Source organism: Mesoplodon densirostris, chromosome 17 (assembly GCF_025265405.1).
Source record: "Mesoplodon densirostris isolate mMesDen1 chromosome 17, mMesDen1 primary haplotype, whole genome shotgun sequence".
Lineage (NCBI taxonomy): Eukaryota > Metazoa > Chordata > Mammalia > Artiodactyla > Ziphiidae > Mesoplodon > Mesoplodon densirostris.
In genome coordinates this window covers 46468870-46491286 of record NC_082677.1, presented here as the reverse complement: position 1 = coordinate 46491286, position 22417 = coordinate 46468870, and the positions used below count along the sequence as shown (strand labels likewise).

General features: G+C 40.4%; 1 protein-coding gene across 1 annotated transcript; it reads right to left on the bottom strand.

Annotated features, from left to right (window-relative positions):
* Positions 1 to 4377: 4377 nt before the first annotated feature.
* On the bottom strand, positions 4378 to 22050 carry KLF5 (KLF transcription factor 5). The gene is made up of 4 exons (XM_060080199.1): positions 21488 to 22050; positions 18236 to 19109; positions 17180 to 17239; positions 4378 to 6210 (listed from the first exon to the last, which is right to left on the bottom strand). Exons 1-4 carry the CDS (start codon positions 21737 to 21739, stop codon positions 6032 to 6034), a joined length of 1365 nt encoding a protein of 454 aa, XP_059936182.1. The 5' UTR covers positions 21740 to 22050; the 3' UTR covers positions 4378 to 6031.
* Between the last annotated feature and the right edge of the window lie 367 nt (positions 22051 to 22417).

Sequence of the window (22417 nt, the reverse complement as noted above, 5' to 3'; positions counted from 1 at the left end):
GGGATTTTCAGTACATTTAGATCTTTCCTCTTGGGCTGGTCCATTCTGAAGAATTTTCCAGCCTCCTGCCTGGAGGATAAAGGCTTGGTTCCAGTATTCTGGGAACCAAGTAAAGAAGAGAAGAGGAACTGGTTCAACAACCAACATGCACATTTATTTAATTCTCCTATTTTCTGTTTGGCACTCCTCCCCACAACTGGGCCTGTAGTCTACTAATGTAGAGACCCTCTGTCTTTACCCTCTCCAGGGAATAAGCAGATAAACCTCCATTCTTCTGCTGGGGAGGGGACTAGCTGGTTATGCCCTATTCAGGGTATTGATGATGGAGTGGGTGGCGGCTTGGGGGCAGTTGTGGGATTGGCGGGGGAGGGGGGAGGGGGGGTGGACTAGGTAATTAACAACTTCTTAGACAAACTGTTAACAATTGTATTTTGGCTCTACTTTTAGAAGTCCTTGAGTCTACAAATTCCTGAGATCTTTTGGGATTTTCCTGGGGATTAGAATTAGGTTTGTTCCTAGTTTTCTCCACGACTACTTTCAGATTTAGCTTTTTCAGTTCTGCTCAGCTTGTTGTCCTTCTGTCTAGCTTTTCCCGGTTCCCACAAGCTTGTTGGTACTTCTATTTTCCTTTTCGCCTCATAGCTTTATGCTTTGAAGGAAAAAGGCTCTTCATTTTAGTAGGGCTTTAGGAGGCTGCAAAATTAGAGGCATGTAATCTACCACTTTTTCCCTAGACGTCTGTATGAGCTTCTTAGTTTCCCATTCAATTCCTTTCATATATATCATCATTCAAGTGTCTTTGGTTGCCAAATAGCATTAAGCTTTTACATTCATGTTCAAGAATATTACCATTTCTATATCCCCAGATGCTTTCATGGGGGTGGGAAGCACTGAGAGTGATAGTTGAAATAAAGATTGCTGGTTTACAAAGAAAAAGGGAAATTCTGAGTTTTCATGTAGCAAACTCTTCTAATCACACATAGCTCTCATGTGATTTATTATGCTTTTTTTTCTTAATAGTCATTGTTAAATAAGTATTAAATAATTGCCAGGTTTTGTCACCGATAACTCTGGTATGAGTAAAAAAAAGGGGTGGTGGTGGTGGTGGTCTCCTATTGATTAGTTTAAGACTGCAGTAAAGAATCTAACCAAAGATGGAATTTGGTTAACTTCAAAGTAGAGACCCGATTTAGTGATGGGGAATAAAGCCCTGTTTTGTTATGTTATGGCCCATGAGTTAATCCAAAGAGCTCTGGTGGGCTTAGTTGCAGATAGGAAAAGGAATCTAGCTAGATTTTAAAGAACATTTTTATGTAGGCAGGCCAAGTCATGCTTATCTAAGGATTCTCTAATTGGATGCCATGAAGTGATGCACTTAACACAAGCTGCAACGTAAGAATGAAACAACAAAAAGAAGCAAAACAGAAAATGAGATAACTTGGGCAAGGAGTGGAAGGGAGAATAAAAACTAACTGAAGATAGTTAAAACTCAGAGCATTACTAACTTGATGTCCAATCACATCATTGTGTTCTGGCTAATTGGAAGCTGATGTCATCAATTTTTGTCTAGACGGGGTAGCTTTTTTACCAAAAGACTGGTCAGACTATGTTTGAATGCAGGTATTTATTCAAGGGATATGCTAATGATCAGTAAATAAATTGCTTGCAGCTTTGAAAGTGTGTCCAGCACGATTGTCTAAAATAATTTTCCCTTTGAAAGTTCACTCACAATGTTTGAAAATTCACAAGGTATTATCTGCTTGCTCACCTTATAATCACAGTTTCAGTCACACACCTTATCAAGAATCCAGCACCAATGCTGTATCAACAGGGCAACGTGAAGAGGAAATTTGGTGAACATCAGATGGATTCAACCCCTGCAGGGCTTAAGGCAATTCACGCAGCACCGTAAAGTTATTTTTGACATCTGCTTTATCAATCAAAAAGAGCAGGAATACAAAGGCAATCTGAGAAGTGGTGTTTCTTCCAAGGAGCTGACAATCTGAGGAGGAAAAACATATATGATAGAAGTTGGAAAATATTCAAACGCTGAAGTGTCATAATGTCTCCAAATGCAAAAGAAGTTCCACCGAGGATCTGAACTGAGCTGTGGCAGACAAGGATGTGAACAGGTAGCTGGCAAGAGAGGAGAAAGGGCAGCCTACAAAAGGGAGAAAAGGAGAATGAAGAAAGGGAGACAGACTAGAAACAGCTGTGCTCTGTAATCTGGAGTAAAATGGTATTGAAGTGTTAGGGAGCTGAATACAATTAAGTGCCAGGAACCAAAGCAAGAGTGAAGGTTTCTATGCACAAGAAAACTTAATTCTTACAATTATCAGCTGAATACTGACCCACCTCTTATTTGTCATTAGACATAGAGTTGTCTTTGCTTCAGAAACCTGGTAGCCTCCCTTTCTATCTCAATGTCTAGAAATAAATTTAAGCCAAAGAAATTATGTTTTTCACCCATGAAAAAATGAGGTTCTGGCTCGGGAACGGATGTGTGGTATTCTTGAGCCAGCTGTTACTTGAATGACAGGGAAGAAAGAATGAGGGGTCCAATAATGAGAGAGGCTGAATAAACTTACGATGCCAAATTACTAACTGCAATTTCACTTTATTTTCCCATCAGGGATTTTCCCACTTATTGAAATATATAATAGTGATACTGATTCTTTTCCTTCACTCTAAACTTTAAACTTTCACTCTAACTTCTGCTCTAAACTTTATTTATTTTAACATCTTTATTGGAGTATAATTGCTAGGGGCAGGACAGGAAAAAAGATGCTCTAAACTTTAGATTTAGAAGCTTTAGATTTATCAAACTACTACAAAGATAATACAGAGTTCCCGTATACCCCACCCCCAGTTTCCTCTATTCCATACTTTATTCAGATTGCCTCAGTTTTCCCCTAACGTCCTTTCTCTGTTCCAGAATCCCATTTCGTTTACATTACATTTGGTCATGTCTCCTTAGGCTTCTCTTGGCTGTGACAGCTTCTCACATTTTTATTGTTTCTCATAACCTGGAGTTTTGACTACTGGTTGGATATTTTGTATAATGTCCCTCAATTGGGATGTCCAATGTCTTTCTCACCATTAGACTGGGCTTATGTGTTTTTAGGAGGAAGACCACAAGGCAAAGTTCCACTTTCATAACATCAAACCAAGAGTATATACTATGAACATGACTTATGCTGTTGACAAGGACCTTGATCACCTGCTGAGGGTGTCTGGCAGGCTTCTCTAAGTGTAAAGTGATCCTACCTCCCCTCCTGGCCATACTGTACTCTTTGGAATAAAGTCGCTTTGTGCAACCTGAACTTAAAGCGAGCGGGGACTTATGTTCTACCTCTGAGGGTGGAGGATCTACAAAAACTGTTTGGAATTCTTCTGCAGAACTCTTTCCTGTATTTTCAATCATTTATATTAGCATGGACTCACGGGTATTTTATACTTTGGGTTACAATCCAATCCTATTTTATACTGTTGCTCTGACATTCCAGCATCATTGTAGGAATTTTTTTTAAACATTTTTTTAGGCAGTGCCGGGTCTTACTTGCAGCATGCCTACTCTTAGTTGCATGGGGGATCTCGTCTCGTTCCCTGACCAGGGATCAAACTCAGGCCCCCTGCATTGGGAGCACAGAGTCTTACCCACTGGACCACCAGAGAAGTCCTGGAATTATTAATTCTTACTTCTCAATGCTGTAAGATGCTCCAGGCATCCTTGTATGCTTCCTACCCTAGTCCCAGAATCAGCCATTTCTCCGAGGAGCAACTCTTGGCTCTTTTTATTGGAGATGGCATTAGAAACCAAGGTGTACTGTTGCTAGTGGTTAAAATCATCTCAGTGTTTTTTTGTTTTTTGTTTTGGCCATGCCCCTCGGTTTGCGGGATCTTAGTTTCCCAACCAGGGATCGAACCCAGGCCCCAACCCGGGCCCCTGCGTTGGAAGGGTGGAGTCCTAACCACTGGACCACCTGGAAATTCCCTCTCTCTTTTAAAAAGGAAAAAAAAGTTAAAACCCCAATTCTTGTTTTGTTTTACCTCTGACAAAACTAGGATATATACAAATTAGCTCCACAGTGTCTTCAACTAGTGATCTTGAAAAGGTAAAGTCAATACGTGTCTGTGTAATGATCAGGGGCGGGGGGTCTAAAGAAATCAGCATTCATGAAGTATGGCTCCCTTTAGACCTCCGATATTGTAAAAACAAATTCCTCTCTTTTGTCTTAAACAAAAGTAGATACTGGTTCAAAGTGAGAATTATTTTTTTATTAACTGCCCACATAAAGCAGACCCTTTTATACAGCTATGAGAAAGGAATTTGTTCACTGTTTTTGCTATGCTAGGGGAAGAAGGAAGGCACAACGTGAATCTTTTAGGCACTTTTTATTTTCCAAAAAAATTTGTCATTTATATATATAAACATCTCATTCTCTCAAAAAATTCTACAACTATACAGCTGTTTGCTCCATTATTTGCATAGGAAATGACCACAATACAAAAATAAGAGGGAAAAAGAAGCAAAACAGCAACCAACTTACGCTTTTCATGTAGGTATGTTTCCACGTATAAACATTTTGAAGCCTCTTACAAAATATTTACACCGTTTGTCATCTATTTACACGTTTTTAAGAGCAACTTTTCTAACAAACAAAACTATAATTTATCAAGTTATGAAAATTTTCTAAAAAATTTACTATATTACCACAAAATAAATAAAGATAAACAATATTTTAAAAACAAAATTAAATTTTCATTTCAATTAAGACCGCTTTTGGCATTTTGCTTATTCATTCTGCCCTTTGGTTGACAGCATCAGTGTCACGTTACTATTTTATATTGCATATGTGTAGCACTTACTTCCTTAAGTTTTCAACATGTCATTTATAATTAAAGGCAGACACTGAGTCAGTATTAACAATAGATTAACTAAACTGCACTGTAATTTAGGTAAAATTACTGTGTCTCACTGTATATTACATGCAAAGTCGACATAAACTGGCATTTAACCAACTGTACTGCACGAGCAAACATCTCGATATATGAAACCTGCATCATAAATTCCATGTTTCCATATATGAAAACTACATCATAAACTCAACATTGCCATGTGAAAACTACGTAAGTCCGTCTTTTTAAAAAATGATACTCTTCAGCTTATTGTAAGAGGTTTAATTTTTGAATATTGTTAACTGTCTTTTAGCTCTTGAGTTCACCATTCATACAAAATGTCGCTCATATTGAAAATAAACAATCTGATCTTAATCAGTGCATGAAATCTGCTTTTGAAGTTCATTTGAATGATTATTATTTCTTCCCCCTAGAGAAATGAATTTGGTAAGGTTTTAAAAGGTATCTTACCACAGGTTCTAACTGTCAATGTATTCATGGTTATTTTCAAAAGAATTATTTATGATTTTTCCCCAAAAGAATCTTAGAAAACGTGTAATAAACCTATAAAGCTGATTTGCATATTTACAAAATTTCGAAGAGCAAATATAGGCAACTCATATTTAAAAAAAAAACAAAAAAAAACACATTTGTTCAATGGCTATTTGGAATTGCCAGGTATGCTGCGCACCTCTAGAGAATTACCTAGTATTGAAAAAAACTCCTCTCATGTCAAGTAAAATCTTGACACACAATCCAGCCGACTTCCTGTGCCTGCCAACTGACTTGTTTACTAAACACTGTCACATTAAACGGTGGTGCTTTGGGAAGAACACTGCAAACACACCCTGCACCCCCGATCCGCACTGAGATGAGGCTGCCTGTCTGAGATGATTGGCATCTGCCTGGGTGAAGCCAGGTTACAGCAAGCATTCCAGATTCTGAAAAGGACCAAACACTTTGGTATTAACACAATGTATTCCCTGTTTTCTCAAATATACAAAATATACATTTCCAGTCTTTTGTTTTCGTTTGCATCTTTATATAGTTAAGTTTGTAGTTTAGAATTTTGCCAAGCGAGCGGAGGAGCGGCGGCAGGCGATACGCGGGCGGCGGCGGCGGCGGCGGCGGCTCAGTTCTGGTGCCTCTTCATGTGCAGGGCCAGGTGGTCCGAGCGGGAGAAGCTGCGGTTGCACACGCCGCACTGGAAGGGCTTGGCCCCCGTGTGCTTGCGGTAGTGCCGGGTCAGCTCGTCCGAGCGCGCGAACCTCCAGTCGCAGCCTTCCCAGGTGCACTTGTACGGCTTCTCACCTGCGCCAAGGGACCAAGAGGAGGAGGTGAAGGGGTGACTCGGAACACGGACACGGGCAGTACTGCCTGCTAAGGCGTTTCTCTCAAACTCATGCTCCGAGGAGGGAAGTGTGCGAATTCCCTGATGAACTAAAAACCCCTCGAGTCATCTAGCGCAGAGAGTCACTGTTTTGCGGAGGAGCACTTAATTACAGACAGAAAAAGTATTCTGTTCGCCAACACTATAAACTTAATGGACCACAACTGAGATCCTTTACTTCAACAAAGTGGTCCTAAAAGTTTCTGAATTAGCCACACTGAAACATCCAGCACGTAAGCCAGTTTGCTTGAACACATGGCTTTCCAAAATGGACTACTGGGCACTGGCTCTTTGAAATTCACTCCAGTATGCATACATACACACCTTCCCATTTTTCAGACTGAAGCAAAACAAAGCTAGAAAAAGAGTAAAGTTGAATGGTGCTGAAGCTTTATGCATTTGCTATTTCATAATTCCTCAGCCAGATCAGAAAGTCTGGTACTGGTAACTTCACTTTGGTGAAGGGTCCTGAAACAGCCATAATAGTTCTAACATTTGCTGATAAATGCATTTAATTTTCCTCTGCAATGCAGTGCGCCAAAAAGCAAAATTCACTCCATCAACGACGTGCCAAATGCGTATTATATGCCAGGCACCGTCCTGAATGCTTAGGATAAAACAAAAATGCCTGACCTCGTGGAGCTTGTATGTGTAACATAGAAAAGCCTCTAATTCAATCTTCCTGTTCTTTCACAGCTCTCTTCACGTAAATAGTGAATTGATATCTGAGCCGCTGCCCTACCCCCTGCAATCTGTATTATTCTTAATGTTGTCTAAAGTTTGCTGGTTGCTAATCTTTCCAAACTACTCAATATTGGCAGCCCTAAAGGATTCTGCCTACAGTGGCGCCCGAAGAAACTCCCGGATGGTCCGTCAAAGCCTTTGCTATCCTTCACTCCAGACCAGCTTCTGACTTCATGCAATTGCCCTGCATCACCGCATACTTTTGATATACAAATAAAATTAATGCCACCTTTGGAAAAAAAAAAAAACTACTTGCTATTTATAAGGCAGTCGTAACTCCCAGTTTTAGAATTAATCCTATTTAATTAAGATCATGTATTCCTCTAAATAAATCCCCAAACCTAAAAACTTCTCACTGAGCATTCACTAGTAGTTCCTATATTTTTGCTTTATTTTGTTTTAATTTTCCATGAGTTTGTGAAGTCAATCTGCATATTAAAGTACTGCTGGCTTATTGCTGAGTTTTATGTGGATAGCATTTTAAAACGCTGAATAGCCAAACTCCTAAATTCCTTAAAACGTTTTCCTCTGCAAGGGAAGAGGTGCTTTGAACGCTGGTTACTTAGTACCACGATGAAATCCAAGTACCTTTCTGCCTGATTTAGCAGGATCATATTCAGGAAGTTGTAAGATTACTCAACTGAGTCCAAATTTTAAAAGACATCGTTCACATAAACGGAGATTTCCACAGCTTGTGGTTAACATGTTTTGCTGTCCTGATAACCACTCTTGACTCCTGAACAAAATCCCATTAAGGACAAAGATGGAAGGGCCAGAGCAGCCCTCTGAATTCTGCACCAGTTACTTCCCAGAAGATTTCTTTCAACGCCTGTGGTGTGCACCCCTTAGCCACCCTTCTTCGCCTCTCCTCTCCTCGGCCTCTGAGCCAAGACACAGATATTTTGTGTGTTTTTAAGTCCCTTTTAGGTTCCTACCGCTCCATTTAAAAAAATGCACACCTCAATACCTGAAGTGTTTTTTTCCCCTCAGAGTAAATTCAAAGAATTTAAGCTAATATACTTAAACCTTTTGAGTAACAAGAAATAAACCACTTTTCTTTCACTTATATTCACATGTAATCTGTTTAGTACATAGAAACGTCTTAAGGCCAGTTGGAAATGTAGCTATCACTCTTGTCGATGTAAATCAAACAGAAAAAATTCACCTTTTGCACACAAGTGTTTGTTTTTGTTCCCCGTGAAAAATAAATCACAAAAACAAACATGTTGGTTTAATACTTTACTGTCATTTAATGGGAAGAGAAAGTTATTTCTGATGTCTGAGGCAAGGAAAAAAATTCCTAAAGTGCCCCAATTTTAAAAGAAGTCATTCTAGTCTTTTGAATTGAATAATTAAATGGCAAGAGAACTGAATTTTCAGAGTTTATTTAAGAAACAAGGGACACTAGACTCTTTTTGTTCACTATTTTTACTGGCTAGGAAGCAATAAACTGCATCAGTAGTTTTAAAAGTTTACTTTACTGATTGGTTGAAAAACGGTAGCCAAGAAAATTCCTAAAACATTTGGGGTTTTGCTCTCAATTTATATGTATCTATAGATTATTCAGCCAAGAATACTACCACTGTCTGGACGTTAGTTATGGGGCCAGGGCTTCACCATAAAAGCAAGGACAACTATTCCCCACTTGAGGCAGTTTCTACGGGATTTGTTCAAGTGTCAACAAGGCTCAAGTAAAACATTGTAGAGGAAACTGGTACCCAATTTCTGGCCAAATAGCAGATTCAGGCCTTTCTTCCTCAGCCAGAAACACTATGCATAGTACTTCTGGGAAACCAAACTAACTTCCTTTAAGTTATTTCAACAAGATAGAGCTTTCAAAAGTTTAATTGGATTTTTACAGAATCTCTTTCCAATACCACCAATTTAAAATATTTAGTTAAGCTCTTTCAACATCAACTGTATTTTCAAGTTCTCATGCTGTTAATGTGAAACTTTCCAAAGGCAAAAAGAAAAAAAAAAGTGACAAATTTGTACAGCATGTAAAACGAGCTTCAGTCATCTCAAATAAAGTATGTACTTTCTCATTCTCTTTTAAAATTACTAGGACTATTTTACTAGAAATCCCTGATCTTTTAAAAAATTAAGGTTACACATACATATGGGTCCATACTGATTAAGTCAATTAGTGTTAAGCAAAAACATCACCAGTAGAAGAAGGGAGCAGGCAGAAGCAGACACTGAGCACACACTCCCAACTCCGGTACTTGTGTCTCATTTATCCTCACAACACCTCCAGGAGCTAGAAGCAAAATGATGAGCTCCTCGCTCAGGAGCCCGGCCGCCACTTTTCCTCAGTGTCCTGCCTGCATCCTCCATGAGCAAACACTAATACACGCTCTATATGAATGATTTCAGGAACACAAAGATATTGTGCACCTCTATTTAAAGATTCTGAAGCCACTTGTGAAGGTCAGTTAATGACTAGCTTAACGGACCGAGAGCAGGCCTGAAATCCCAGATGGTCTGAAGCCCAGGACACACCCCGACCGAGCCATCCCTCGCTGGGCGGAGACCTGCTTTTCAGGACCTGTGGAGTCCTGAGAGCTGTTCTATGCTGGGACTGACAATCCCCAAATATCACCTAATGATGGCTCTCTTTTACCCCAGGCTAAAGGAACTTCAGTGGGTTAGCAGAACATGTCTGTAAAGTATTTGAAAAGTCTTTAGAGATGTTTTTTCTTCTGTTGAATAGATTAAGACATGACTTTTGAATCCACCACAATAGAATGGGAAAAGTTTCTCTGCTCTGCTGAACATACCCAATAGACTCACAACAAGGCCTTTCCCTAGAATGTTCTACACAGGTTCTTCTAACAAAAGAAAAATATCACAGATGGCAATATTTATCTTACAGTAGTTATTTTAGGTAACTTCTTTGTTACAGCAAATTTGCGTACCTGGTTTCCTTCCTGATGGCTAAAAAATAAATCCAATCAATTATATTTGATATAGAGGCCCCAAATCATCAAAATTAAAGTCACTGTTTAGTAAAGGAGAGTATAACCTGTACTGATGAGTGTAACCTGTACCAAGCGACTTGCAAAACACAATGAATAAGACTTGGTCTCTGGCCTCAAGGAGCTTAACATCCATATTCTATTCTGACTGTTAAAGTGGAATAAAATTATTTCAATAGTCAATACTTAAGCTTAATTCTTAGAATTTCAGTCCTTGATGCTCAAAATGAGCTCTTATTTCAGGTGGAAAATATTTTCATGCAATTCAAGAATAATTAGATCTTTTCCCATCATTAGCAACTTAAGGAATTTAGAGCTGAAACAGTATACATTCTAATAAAAGGATTAAAAAAAGAAGCTTTAATCCAAGATTAAATAAACTCATAGGGAAATGTTAGGTATCTTAAAAAACAGATAAAGCAAGAGACCGATTTGGGCTCATTAATTCATATTTCTATATATCTATGTCAGTAATTTTCCATTAAAAATCTTTTTATTAAAGGTCATTGCAGAACATCTCCTACACCTGGCAACAGAAGGGTAGGCAGTTCATTTCAAAGATCTGTATTACCAGTATTTGCAAAATGCACCTAATGTTTACTAGATATAGTATCCCTGTCAATAATGTACTCACTTTAAGGAGGCTAATTAAAAGGATATATTAAGACATTCCCTTCTTTCTCCCTGTGTGTGTATCTTTAAAATCGGACTCACATGATTCCTTCTAGAAAACCTCTGAGAAGTCCAAGAGAAATCATTCCACTTCTCTATATCCCCATCATCACTTAAATGTGATTTAAATGACTGATTTACACTGGCACAGATACTGCTGAATGAAGGCTTCAAATAGCTGTATTTTGCCTCCTTTAACTAGCCGTGAAAGTTCCTCAAAGGCAGAGACTGTCTTCTATTGCCTCACTTCTCATGCACCTCTGGTTAATCACGTTTGGCCCAAGGCTGACCAACTTGGGAATTTTCATTCAGGAAAAGGAGGGAAGGTGTAAGAGACAGGAAAGCATCTATGTGAGGCCACCATATTGTGTCTTTTTTTTTCTACAAACCCACCTGCAGCAGGGCTTTGCCTGGCTCTGTTTTGCTGAGGACCACTGAGTGTAATCTGACTAAAGGTACATTTAGGCGAGAGCCTCTTCAGAAGGACATGTTCAGAATCAGTTGATTATCCATCCTGAAGTTGTCCAAGGATAAATCAACTATGTAAACGAGCTTTCTTTTCCAGAATTGGATAGGATTTGATGAAAACCAAGCAGTTGTGGAGCCCCTAGTGCTGGCCAAAGGCAGCCAGGGAACTGCCACACCTGAAGCGGACAGGGGTGGGCGTGATATCCTGGGTGACAGGATATCTCTACCCCAGCAGCACCAATCCCTAGGCACCTAAGCTCCTCTCTGCTACTTCTCCTAAGGGTTCTGGACAAAAACATCCTCTATCATTGATAGTGTTAATGAAATACTAATTCCTGTGCCTCCTGACAAAAAGACAACATTCGGATTCACCTTCTTGTAATAAGAGCCCAAACCGAATTTTTTTTTTAAAAAAAGCAAAGTCTTGGTGAAATATTTTACCTTCTCCTTCTTAACCAAGCTAGAAAAATTCTGTTTTCATTTTTCTAGCACTGAATGAGTACTAGATACCCTTTCCTTTAATTTGCACTTCACGTGGTTACCTTGACCTGCAGATTCTTCCCAACTCTTAAAGGTTTATATTTATAAAGTAGTCAAAAGTATTTTCTTTTGCCCCGATGTTTTTTAATGAAAGCTACCTATGGTGTACTTCTACAACAGTAACTCACCCTTAATCAGAGTTGTTAAAGATCCTTGAATATAAATAATACAGGCTGACAGAAGAGGAATGCTGCTACAGAGACACTTACTGAAGTAGGACATTACTTTGTTTCTAATCTTTCACCTGAAAAGATGTAGCTCCATCAAGTCAACAACTATTACATTCTATAGAACTAAAAATATCTGCCAAAGTAAAAACCTTTGGTGATTAAACCATTACTTTTAAAAAAAACTACAGTCTCACTACCTTCACAGCTAACTGTTTCTGTCTCAACTTCAGCAATTCTACTTAATCCATCTATGAACCACCTTCTCCCACCAATTTATAAAAACAAAAGGAAGAAGAGATTCTCTTTGGATCCTCCACAAGATCAGTCAAAAATGTTGACTTAATCAAATTATACTTCTTAACCTTCCATAAGCTTTATCATCTCAAAACAATGTTTAATCAATTTTCTATGTAAATGTTTTTCAGATGAAAGAACAAGTCCCAGAAGCAAAGTTTAATCTTCCCAGTGAGTCATTAAAAAGAAATTGTTTCTAAGCTTTCACGCTCATAAATACCTTTCCAGGGGTCTGAACCAGAGAATCTCTTTAAGCCACTATTTTTTTTTTACATTAACTTGAAATTGTCAATATAGAAAATAAATTTCAAAGCTGCAAACAAAAATAATTTAAGAATGTTTAACTAGTAACATATAACACAGGCTAAATGTGATACTTTTTCCTGCATAGTTTTCAAATATAGACTCAAAAAAAATTACTGAGTACTAAATAATCTCATCCTGCAAAACTTCTTCACCTCTACAGATAACACAGGTTACACATTTAACCAATATTGATCTCTAGATCCAAACTGCATGATCTCCACTAAGGCCATATATACAATCATATACTGATTTTAGCTCTAAATCATTTTCTAAGGAAATGAAGTCCTTCCTATATTTTTTAAGTGTTTTACCACTTCCCACAGTTCCACAAAAGGAGTAACTCATGCTCAGAACATTATGAATGTTTTCTATTTGTGGGGAAGTGCTACAGATCAAAATACCTTTATTATCAACATGGTCAGTATTTTAAAATAAAAATCCATACCTAATATATTTAATGGATAATAAGTGTAGAGCAAGGAACTAGACAGGAATTTATACCTAAGGATTTTTTAGTACCCAAACTGAAACTAAAATCAGTGCTTAGCAATAAATCTCTAGCAGAGATTCTGTATTTTAAAGTATACATGGTAACATCTTAATATAAATGTCATTAGAAAAGAAAGTGTTCTACAGAGCAAGTAAGGCAGAACGTAGGAATTTAGTCCCCTTACAAGTAGGCTTGGGCTCAAAATCTTTCCAAGGCTTACTGTGAAAGTCTTTCTTAAACAAGGAATCCCAAATACAGCTCACTGTGAGATTCTAACAGGATAGTGCTTCGCCCACAGTCCATTTTGTGTTGTTAGGTTATTTATGCTTCCATTTCATTTTGTGGGGTGTTTCCAATGGTCCTTTTCTTGTCAACCCATGGCAAGGCGTTCTGGGGTCATTTAGTCCATACGTAGCAGCCCGTGCAGAGTCTGGGTCTGAGGGATACTGGAGCCCAGTGCGTGTGCTGCTCAGACTCTGCACAAATGCTCGTTTTCTGCCCGGCTCCGGACAGCTGACAAATGACCTTAAAATGTTACCATACCCTCTTTTCCCAACTGCTTTAGTATATACTCTAGGGTTCAGTGCACAGCCATACATGTGACTAAAACTACTCAGATTTCAAACATTTGTATTCAGAGTTCACTATTTACTTTTTCAGCACTCTTTCTTTGGAAAGTAAGTACTTTTTTTTACTAATGTGTAAACACAATTTTCAAAGAAATTTCCACGCTCAATGTAAAAGCAGCATTTTAACTTATGGTACTCTTAGGCATACCAAGAAACCAGTATCAGATGATGAGAAATGTTTTCAATTTCTTGCAAATTTTTCTTTGTTATATATAGTCTTAACTTCTTCCTATATTTTGGCCCCAAGCCTGTGCTCAGAAGTTTTTAAAATCTTCACTACGAAATTAAAGACAGTAAGATGTATGAGCAGAAACAACTATACTGCTGGTTGCAGTAGAATATTCTTTTTGATTTATGAATCAGTTTAACAGTCACCTTGATTTGTAAGGGCCGAATGGTATGTGAATCTCTTTTTTAAAAAGGTGCTTGGGAGCAGCTTTCAAATGATGGCAATGGGTAAAGCCCCTTGTACACGTCACGAGGCTTACACAAATTTCAGTAGAATGTTCGAATTTAAACGCTGTTAAGAGTGCAAATAATTTTATTTGGAAATATACACTTCTTGACACTGTTGCCTAGAAGCAGCCGTAATTATTTCTAACCAGAGGCATGACATGTATATACACACACTACAAATAACACACAAACACCCCTACACACGTTTAAGGGTACCCTTATAGGCTTATAAGTATGGTATCACATGTATATAAAGACATAGTATGTTTTTAAGTGAAATAGTTTTTTTCCTAGAATAGAGGAAACATCCGTTTCAGGTATTTTGTCTACCCATATATAGAACTTTTTATTATTTGCATATTCTTTCTGAATAAAGAAATCAAAGTGTATGAACTTAGAAAAACTTGAATGCTGTGAGACTTCTGGTTCAAGAAACTGATTATTTTCTACTCTTCTTTCATCCCCAATTTTTTTTAAAGGGTCTTGTTTTGGAAGGACTATTTCCTTATGTTCAATTTTTAAGTCAAGAAGCATTTGCAACCTAAAAATCCAGAATATGCAATTAAATAGAACTCAGGCATAGGCTGTTTTAATTGCTCAAATCATTTTTAAAACATAAGGTAACTTGACATTTTAAAGCAATCACAATTATATTCCAAAGAAATCCTAGGGTCCTTCACATTCTGCCTGCAAAATGGCAATCATTTCAAAAGTCATTTTTTATTTTTGGTATCAAAAACAAGATCGACCTTCCCATATAAATTGTTTTTAAAGTCCCCTAACAAATTGTCAGGGGAGGTGGGTAGGGGGTGGGTGGGAGACAGAAAGAAAACAAAAATCTATTACATGAGAGCAGTTACTTAGAAATACCTGGGCCTTTAAAGGAAGAAGAAAAAAAAAGACTTCGCTGGCTTTCAGATACATTCATTAAAAAACAACAGGCAGGGTGGGGAGGATGCAATGAGAGAGCACAGGTAATTTTCAAAGGCATTGTCTAGAAACTAGAAATGAGGAGAAAACAACCTCAATGCTCTATGATTACCCAAGAACGGGTTTAGCCAGATGAACAAGTCTGCTACAAACCCTCCCCAAGGCATCTGAAAGGCTATCAAACAAAACTTTATTAAACTGGATTACAGGGTCTCACTCATCAGATGTCGATGGCCACACATTTATGATCTGGTGAAAAAGTCCATGCATGGGACCCAAACTAGGCCTACATCTTTTTAGTTGTTTTTTCTTTTTTTAAGTACAAGCATTGTTAAGACAACCCACTATTAAATTTCTCTGCCAGCAGGTCAAGTTCCAGAATCCTAGGTATAAGCATTCAGAGCACTAAACCCTGACAGGGGTTGCAAGGCCATTTAGATATGCTCTGACTACATCCCTGCAATAAGCAGTTGATTACATCGTTATATAGTATCGCCCTCCTCTTTTATTAGGAGACTTTAACCTCAGGAGAAACGTGTTCTCTCCTTTCTATCTCCTGTTTCAAGGACTTTCAAAGGAAAATAAAACAATCGTTCAAAAGTTTTGAAGTTATTTCCTCTTCTCCTTAATCAAAATTCAAGTAAAAACACATTTTCAACGTTTCCTTAATATGTAACACATAAAGGATCGTTTAGCATTTCTATAGGGAATGTTTTCATGGCCTTGACATATGTATTCTGAAAACTTCAGATTGAGTTTATGTGCTTAATGGCTGTTCGTTTAACTATAAATATAACTTCTACTTTGGGCTGCTGAGGTAGGATCTTTCCTTTTACATAATCAATTTGTCTCTATCTAAAAACTTGGGGCTGAATTAACCCATTGGTTTCACTGATAAATACATGAGATGTCTTTTCTTTCAAAGCAATTGCTCAGAAAGCCCAGGAATCTACCACACTGTCGCCAACACTATTCAGATTTGAAGAAGTAGTGTTTATCACTGCGATATCAAGCAATACTTCCTAACGTGCATACAAAATGTCTGCAGCCATATTCCTCTTAGAGCTCTATCTCAGCACTGACCTTTGTTCAAAGGCTTTTACTTTTTAATGCAGCAGTTAAGAGATAACTGTTTCATTTATCAAAACTCAATTTCCATAGTAACATCCAGCCTGGGGAGATTCAAGTCCTCACACTAATTCAACAACTCATTCAAGGGAACTGTTGAATACTTTGGTTTCCATAGCAATGATGGAATAAAACATTTTGCTAGGTCATTGCTTTTATTAGCAAACTTATTCTCTGAAGTTTAGGTTAAAGCTGCATTTACTGAGAGAAAAAAAAAAACACGTCAGTTTGTATTGGTTCCTCCCTTTAGGGCTATCCTTTTAAGAAAATCACGGAACAGTAACCACCTATATATTTGCAAATACTTTGGGTACTTGGAGGCTTTTACAGCTTGCCACCTAGTTTCGTCCTCAAATGAGTTCTGATGTAAAGTTTTAAAATGAAAAAGCATTTTTAAATGATTGTATAGATCTGACAAGATATGTATTCATAAAATTATAGGGGCTAAACATGTTAAACACGGATGAGATATAAGCTAGAATAAGGATAAAGTCTCTCTGATGTATAAACTACGGGCTGGGGTAGGATGTAGAGTAACTTTTAAACCACAACCCCAGTTTTGCCTGATTTTAATACTCTGCAGTTTCGACCCTACCTTTCACCAAGCATGGAAAACGTGCTAAACGCAGATATTTTAGGTTAAGGTGAAACTAAAGATAATGTATTCAGCAGTTATGCTTTACATGCTAAACAGAAAAGGTTTTAGTGTTTGACACAGTTTTATAGAAGCCAACTGATTTGCTGCGGAGGGAGAAAATGAGTTACATTTTCTCCTTCAAGATAGGAATAGCAGTGCCATTAAAGTTTTAAAATCCATTAGTAAACATCGTTGTTTATGTTTGCGAGCAATTAATTCTATGTGAGATGACAGGGCAAGGCCTTAGTGAGGGAACGTCAGCCTTCCTGGAACCCAACTTTTTCACTGAACTGAATTTTGAGCCAAGCCAGTGCTGAAAAGGTAGGCCATTAAAAAATAAAAGTGGACAGAAGAAAGAAGAGATCAAACCACGTGTTGGCTTTTAAAGGATGAATACCACTTAATACTGTTTACACAACTCACAGAATTAACAAGAAAATTAACATACCAGTATGAGTCCTCAGATGAGCTTTTAAATGAGAAGATTTTGTATAAACTTTTGTGCAGCCTAAAATAAAGGAGAAGAACAGCGTGTCATTCTGGAGATCCTTTTGCAATCTTTACATTTGATGACTCGGTGTTTAAAATCTGGCTTTAAAGAAGAAATCTCTCACGCAAGGAGGTATTTGAAACTTCCAATTTTAAGAGATGTCTTAAAGCATACTCCCCTACTACCTGATTAAAGGTATAATGCGATTTGCTTTATGTATCACTTCAGCAGAAAGAGAGCAGGCAATCAAGCCAAGCTACACATGGGAAATCTGTGCTTATACCGGTAGGTGCTTTATACTAGTAACACATACTTTAGTGATTTAGAAGTTTTTAATTGCTCTAGAGCTGACAGTGTTAAACCATTATCCAAGATGACTGCAATTTTCTGTACTCCCACATTTCTTGTTTTTTCATTTAGTATGTCATGCCATATCATGTATAATAAATTATACCCTGTATTAATCATAAACTAGCTTATGCCAGCAACTTGTAGATATATTCATAACCGTCATCAATTTATATTTTGGGCCACGTATCTCATTCAAGAATGAGCATATGTTCACATGCTATCAGCATCAAACCTGAAGTCTATTCTGTAGATAGTTCTGTCTTGTAGCAACCTACTCTTCAGTCCCACCCCGTATTTTCCCCTACCTTACTTAAGTAATAATCCCTTTTCAGGGTACTTAATGTAGAATTAAGAACTCCAATTTAGATTGCTACGGTAAACAAAGAAAATGTAGCAAGACTCTAAGGTATATAATATTAAAGAGAAAAAAGTCCAAACTAACCTTTTTTTCCCAAATATTCCAGATATTTTAACACATCACATAAACACTAGGTAACTAAACGGTTACAAACTTGGGTGAGGCACAGAGACCGGGATGCGACAAGAACAGAGTAGGGGAATTTTTTTTTTTTATTGTCAAGCACTACTCTCCCGTGTAAAAAGGCACACACAAACACACACTACATACACATACCGATGCTTCAACCAGGTAGGATCACATACCCGGATAATCGCAGTAGTGGATGCGTCGTTTCTCCAAATCGGGGTTACTCCTTCTATTGTATCTGACAGGCTGGATGTTTTGCGAAGCAACTGGCAGGGTGGCAGGTAAATTTGGATTATGAATTGCCAGTTTAGAAGCAATGGTAGCAGCATAGGACGGAGGTGGGGTTAAATTCTGGAGCATCTCTGCTTGTCTATCTGGACTTCCAGGCTCTGAGCTTGGTGGTGACGGGGGGAAGTAAGTGGCCTGCTGGGAAAGAAACTGACTTGGCATGGGGTATGTGCAAGGGGGCATGCTCTGGAATTGCTTCATGGCAGTCTGCGGGACGGCAGAGGTGTGAGTGTTAAGACCCGCCATGGCGGCCGACACTGAAACATTAAGAGTGTCCATCACTGCTGTCTGGTTTGTAGAACTGGGCATATCTAGATCCGGTGTATTCAGGAGCTGGTACAGGTGGCCCTGCTGGGGAGGGACAGAAAGATGAAGGTCTGGTGTAGGAAGTTCTTGTTTGATGAAAATATTGTTCACCTCTGGAGCTGCGGTCTGGTGGGAGCTGAATATACTGGTGAACTCAGGGAGGGCCTGGGTCGGGGCCGGAGGAGGGGCTGTCGTTTCACTCTGGTGGCTGAAAATGGTAACAGGTTCTGTCTTGATGTGTGTTACGCACGGTCTCTGGGATTTGTAGAGGCCAGTTCTCAGGTGAGTGATGTCGGGGAGGAAGACGTTCATGTTGATACTGTAAGGTAACCCTTCACTGTCAGTGAAGAACTGGTCTACGACTGAGGCACTGTCTCGTCTATACTTTTTGTGCTCTGGAATTATAGAAACTGGAGGAAGCTGAGGTGTCAGATACTTCTCCATTTCACATCTTGTCTAAAAAAGAAGAGATACAAACATGTATAATCCACCCAATTCATCATCTCAGGAAGGACAAACTGTGCTTACTAAAAATTCCCCCCAGCAATCCTTATGAAAAGTACTAAGGCAAACTCCTAAGTGTTGCTTATAAACATATCAGGTTTGTCAATTGTGTAACAAAATGGTTCACCAAAAACTTACGAAACTGTGTTTAACAAGTATTTGGTAAAATAGCCCCCAATCAACCCCAGATAAAAAGTGAAAGAGACAAACCAAGAAGAAAAAGGAAGCAAACAGAAAAAATATTCCTTTCTGATGCAATAATAAAGTATACTTTATCATCACTCACTTACAAGCAGGGTTCCCTGCCCCATTACATTTAAGTTTGCAACTGAAATACAGTATTGTAATATGGCCAAACTACCTTGATTCCGTTCATGTCATACAGGTAAATTCAGTGTTTAAAACAGAAAGGAAAAAAAAAACCCAGCAAACCTTAACCATAATATTGCAAAGTTTCTCTCTCTCCTTTTTTTTTTTTTTTTGCTTGGGTAGATATTGCTAAAATATTTAATATAAAACATATTCCTTGGCTATTTCAGTGCCTTTTCCATTTTATAGTTCAGTGGAAACTTAAATACAATGTCTTGAGCAAAACATACTATCCACTGAAAGAACAAACCAACTTCACCCTTCACCATTTGATCTAAATGTTGATTTTAATCAGCAGATTCTGTAATTGGTTAATATGATAATGAAATGTTCCTACTCATATGCCTATCTAAAACAGATCTTTAATTACCTAGGGGAAAACCATTCCCTTGGTAGAGTGGTGCTAAGGGGCCCGTGGGTGGGGAGAGGCTGCCTGTCGCCAGCACAGTCATCAGCCAAAGATTTATCGTGTGCTCCTCAGTGGGCCAATGCTACATTCCCCCTCACTCTGTAAAAAGCTCAGTCATCCTTATCCTCTTGTGTCTTCTAAGCAGCAAACTGACAAATAACCAAATCATTTTAAAATGGTGATTTTTTTTTTTTTTTTTTTTTTTTTAGGACACAACCCAGCTTGTAACTGGTCTCCTCCGTCTTTTCCAGCTATCGTCTTTCCTGGTATAACATAAACTTCTACAATTTTTTACACTGAAAGGAAATTTCAACAGAAAAAAAAAACACAAACACACACAAAACACCCCAAACTAGATGCTCATAGAACGATCAACCGCGGCATCCTAACCAGAGAATAATAGTCATTTTTGGCTACTACTTAATTTCAAGTGTTTCAAATCAGACCCCGAATCATTCGGTGTGGATATAGACCGTGTCTCCCGCACAGACACGATTTAAAAATAAAAATTAACGCTCTGGTCTTGTAAGTCACTTCTCTGACAAATGCCACTGCCCTTTCACAGCACTGCGACACTCGCAGACCCCCCGGAGCAGAAGCTGGGTAGCAAATACACAGTGTACCAAGGGGCTATTAAATGAGGCGTCTTGAAATAAACCGAACTAAACCCTTTCGTGCACTTCTCTCCCATGGTGGTTAGTGGTTTCTGATTTTAGCTCTTCCAGCTGTTTGCATGTGGGTATGTTTCCAATTTTTTTTTTTTTTTTCCTTGGGACAGGCTAAAAGTCCCGGGAAGTTTTTTCTGGGCTATATGACTCCCTGCGTGGGCGAAAGAAACAGGCGGTTGCTCTAATTCTGCTGCCGGGCAAGTGTAAAAGCCAACTGCCAGTTTTCATCGAGGCTCCAGGAGGAAATTTACATGCACATGTAGAAACCAACAACCCCCGGTCTTTCTTTGTCTTTCTTTTTAAGGAAAAATAAGCGCTCCAACACCACCTTAGCTTTTCCAACTTCCGTTTCTCAAAGGCAGCCCTACGATAGCGTCTAAAGCAGGTTGCACCAAGGGATATGAAACTAGCACCCCGAGGGGCCTCCCTCCAGCACCCCGATCTGCGTTTCCACTGAACCCGGGACGGCGTGGGACGGGGGTAGGTAGGGGGGGAGTCCAAGGCCGGGGCAGCGGCAGGAGGCGGGATTAAGAGGACACGCGGAATCGAAGCGAAGTAGGGCGTGAGGTACGAGGTTTCATCCCCCGAGTGGAAGAAAAACAACTAAGGTGCGCGTGAGCACCAGTTCCCTCCTTAACCTTTCCCGGACAGAGCTGCCAAGGCACATTTCCTTTGGACCCTCCCTTTCAGGTACCCCCACCTTCTCCCGGCGAAAAGCGAGTGCCCGGCCAGGAGGGCAGGGCGGGGCTGCCCCCCAGACCCGGGCCGCGGTGCGCCCCGACGCGCGCCCCAGCCTGGAGCGGCCCCTGTCGCCCGCGCGTCGCAGCGGCGAGACACGCCCGAGTCCCGGGAGGGAGGCGGAGGGAGGGAGCAGCTCTTCCTACCTGGACCAGCTCCTCGGCTGGCAGTCTCGGGCCGGCGGCGGGCGGCGGCGCCGGCTGCGGCGGCGCGGGCTGCGCCTGCGGGTGGTGATGCGAATGCTTCAGCTCGTCGCCAGGGAAGAGCGCCGCGTCGCGGGCCGGGTTCGCGGCGCCCAGCACGGGCTTGAGCTGAGCGAACACGGGCTCGTCCTGCGGGGCCGGCGGCTGGGGCATGGGTCCCAGGCGGGCGCTCATGGTCAGCACCCGCGTAGCCATGGGAACTCGGGGGTCGGCTCCGGGCACGGAGTGCGGGTTGAGCGAGCTTCCCACGTCGCCCACGCTGGCTCGGGCCGGCGAGCTCGGCGCGGGGCGGCGGGCGGAGGAGGGGAGGCTCCGGGCGGACCCCTCAGCTCACAGCAGGCGCGGTTTTTGAAGGCGCGCACGAAAACCCAAACTCTTCCGCTCCGCCTCGCGTGAACGCCGATGTCCTCCGGGCGACCACTTTCTCTCGCCCCGCCCCACCACGCTCCCTCGTTCCCCCGGAGCCCGCTCCCGCCACCGCCGGTGTCCCCGAGCGAGCTGCTAGTGCGCGTACCTGCCCCGCGACTACTGACACTTGACGCCCGCCTCTATTTTACCCAACTCTGGAGGGGCGGGGCCCAGCGGCGAGACTGGCAGCTCTTCGACGAATCCCGAGGCCCCGAGGCCGGCCGGGCCGGAGCGACTAGCCTATGAGAAAGGAGAAGCTTGCCCAGAGCTCCGCCTCCGCCGGGCGGACCGCACCCCTCTCGGGCCACGAGCTTCGCGCGCAGGGCGGCCGCGCAGTTTGTACACAACTTCTCTGACAGATTGGGCTGGCGGAGCTGGGGGCGGAGGAAGGAAAGAAGCGGGTGGAATCTGGGAAAGAGAGGGAATTCGGGTGGAGACGTGGAGGGAGATCTCTACGGACTGTTC

Bases quoted from the DNA above. Each gene is read 5' to 3' on its own strand.
- KLF5 (XM_060080199.1), bottom strand. From the start codon at position 21,739: ATGGCTACGCGGGTGCTGACCATGAGCGCCCGCCTGGGACCCATGCCC. The intron at 17,240-18,235 runs GTATGTGATCCT...CCTTTATTTTAG, and splicing joins CCACTACTGCGATTATCCGG to GCTGCACAAAAGTTTATACA. The intron at 6,211-17,179 runs GTATGTTAATTT...CCCTTGGCGCAG, and splicing joins TCATCTGAGGACTCATACTG to GTGAGAAGCCGTACAAGTGC.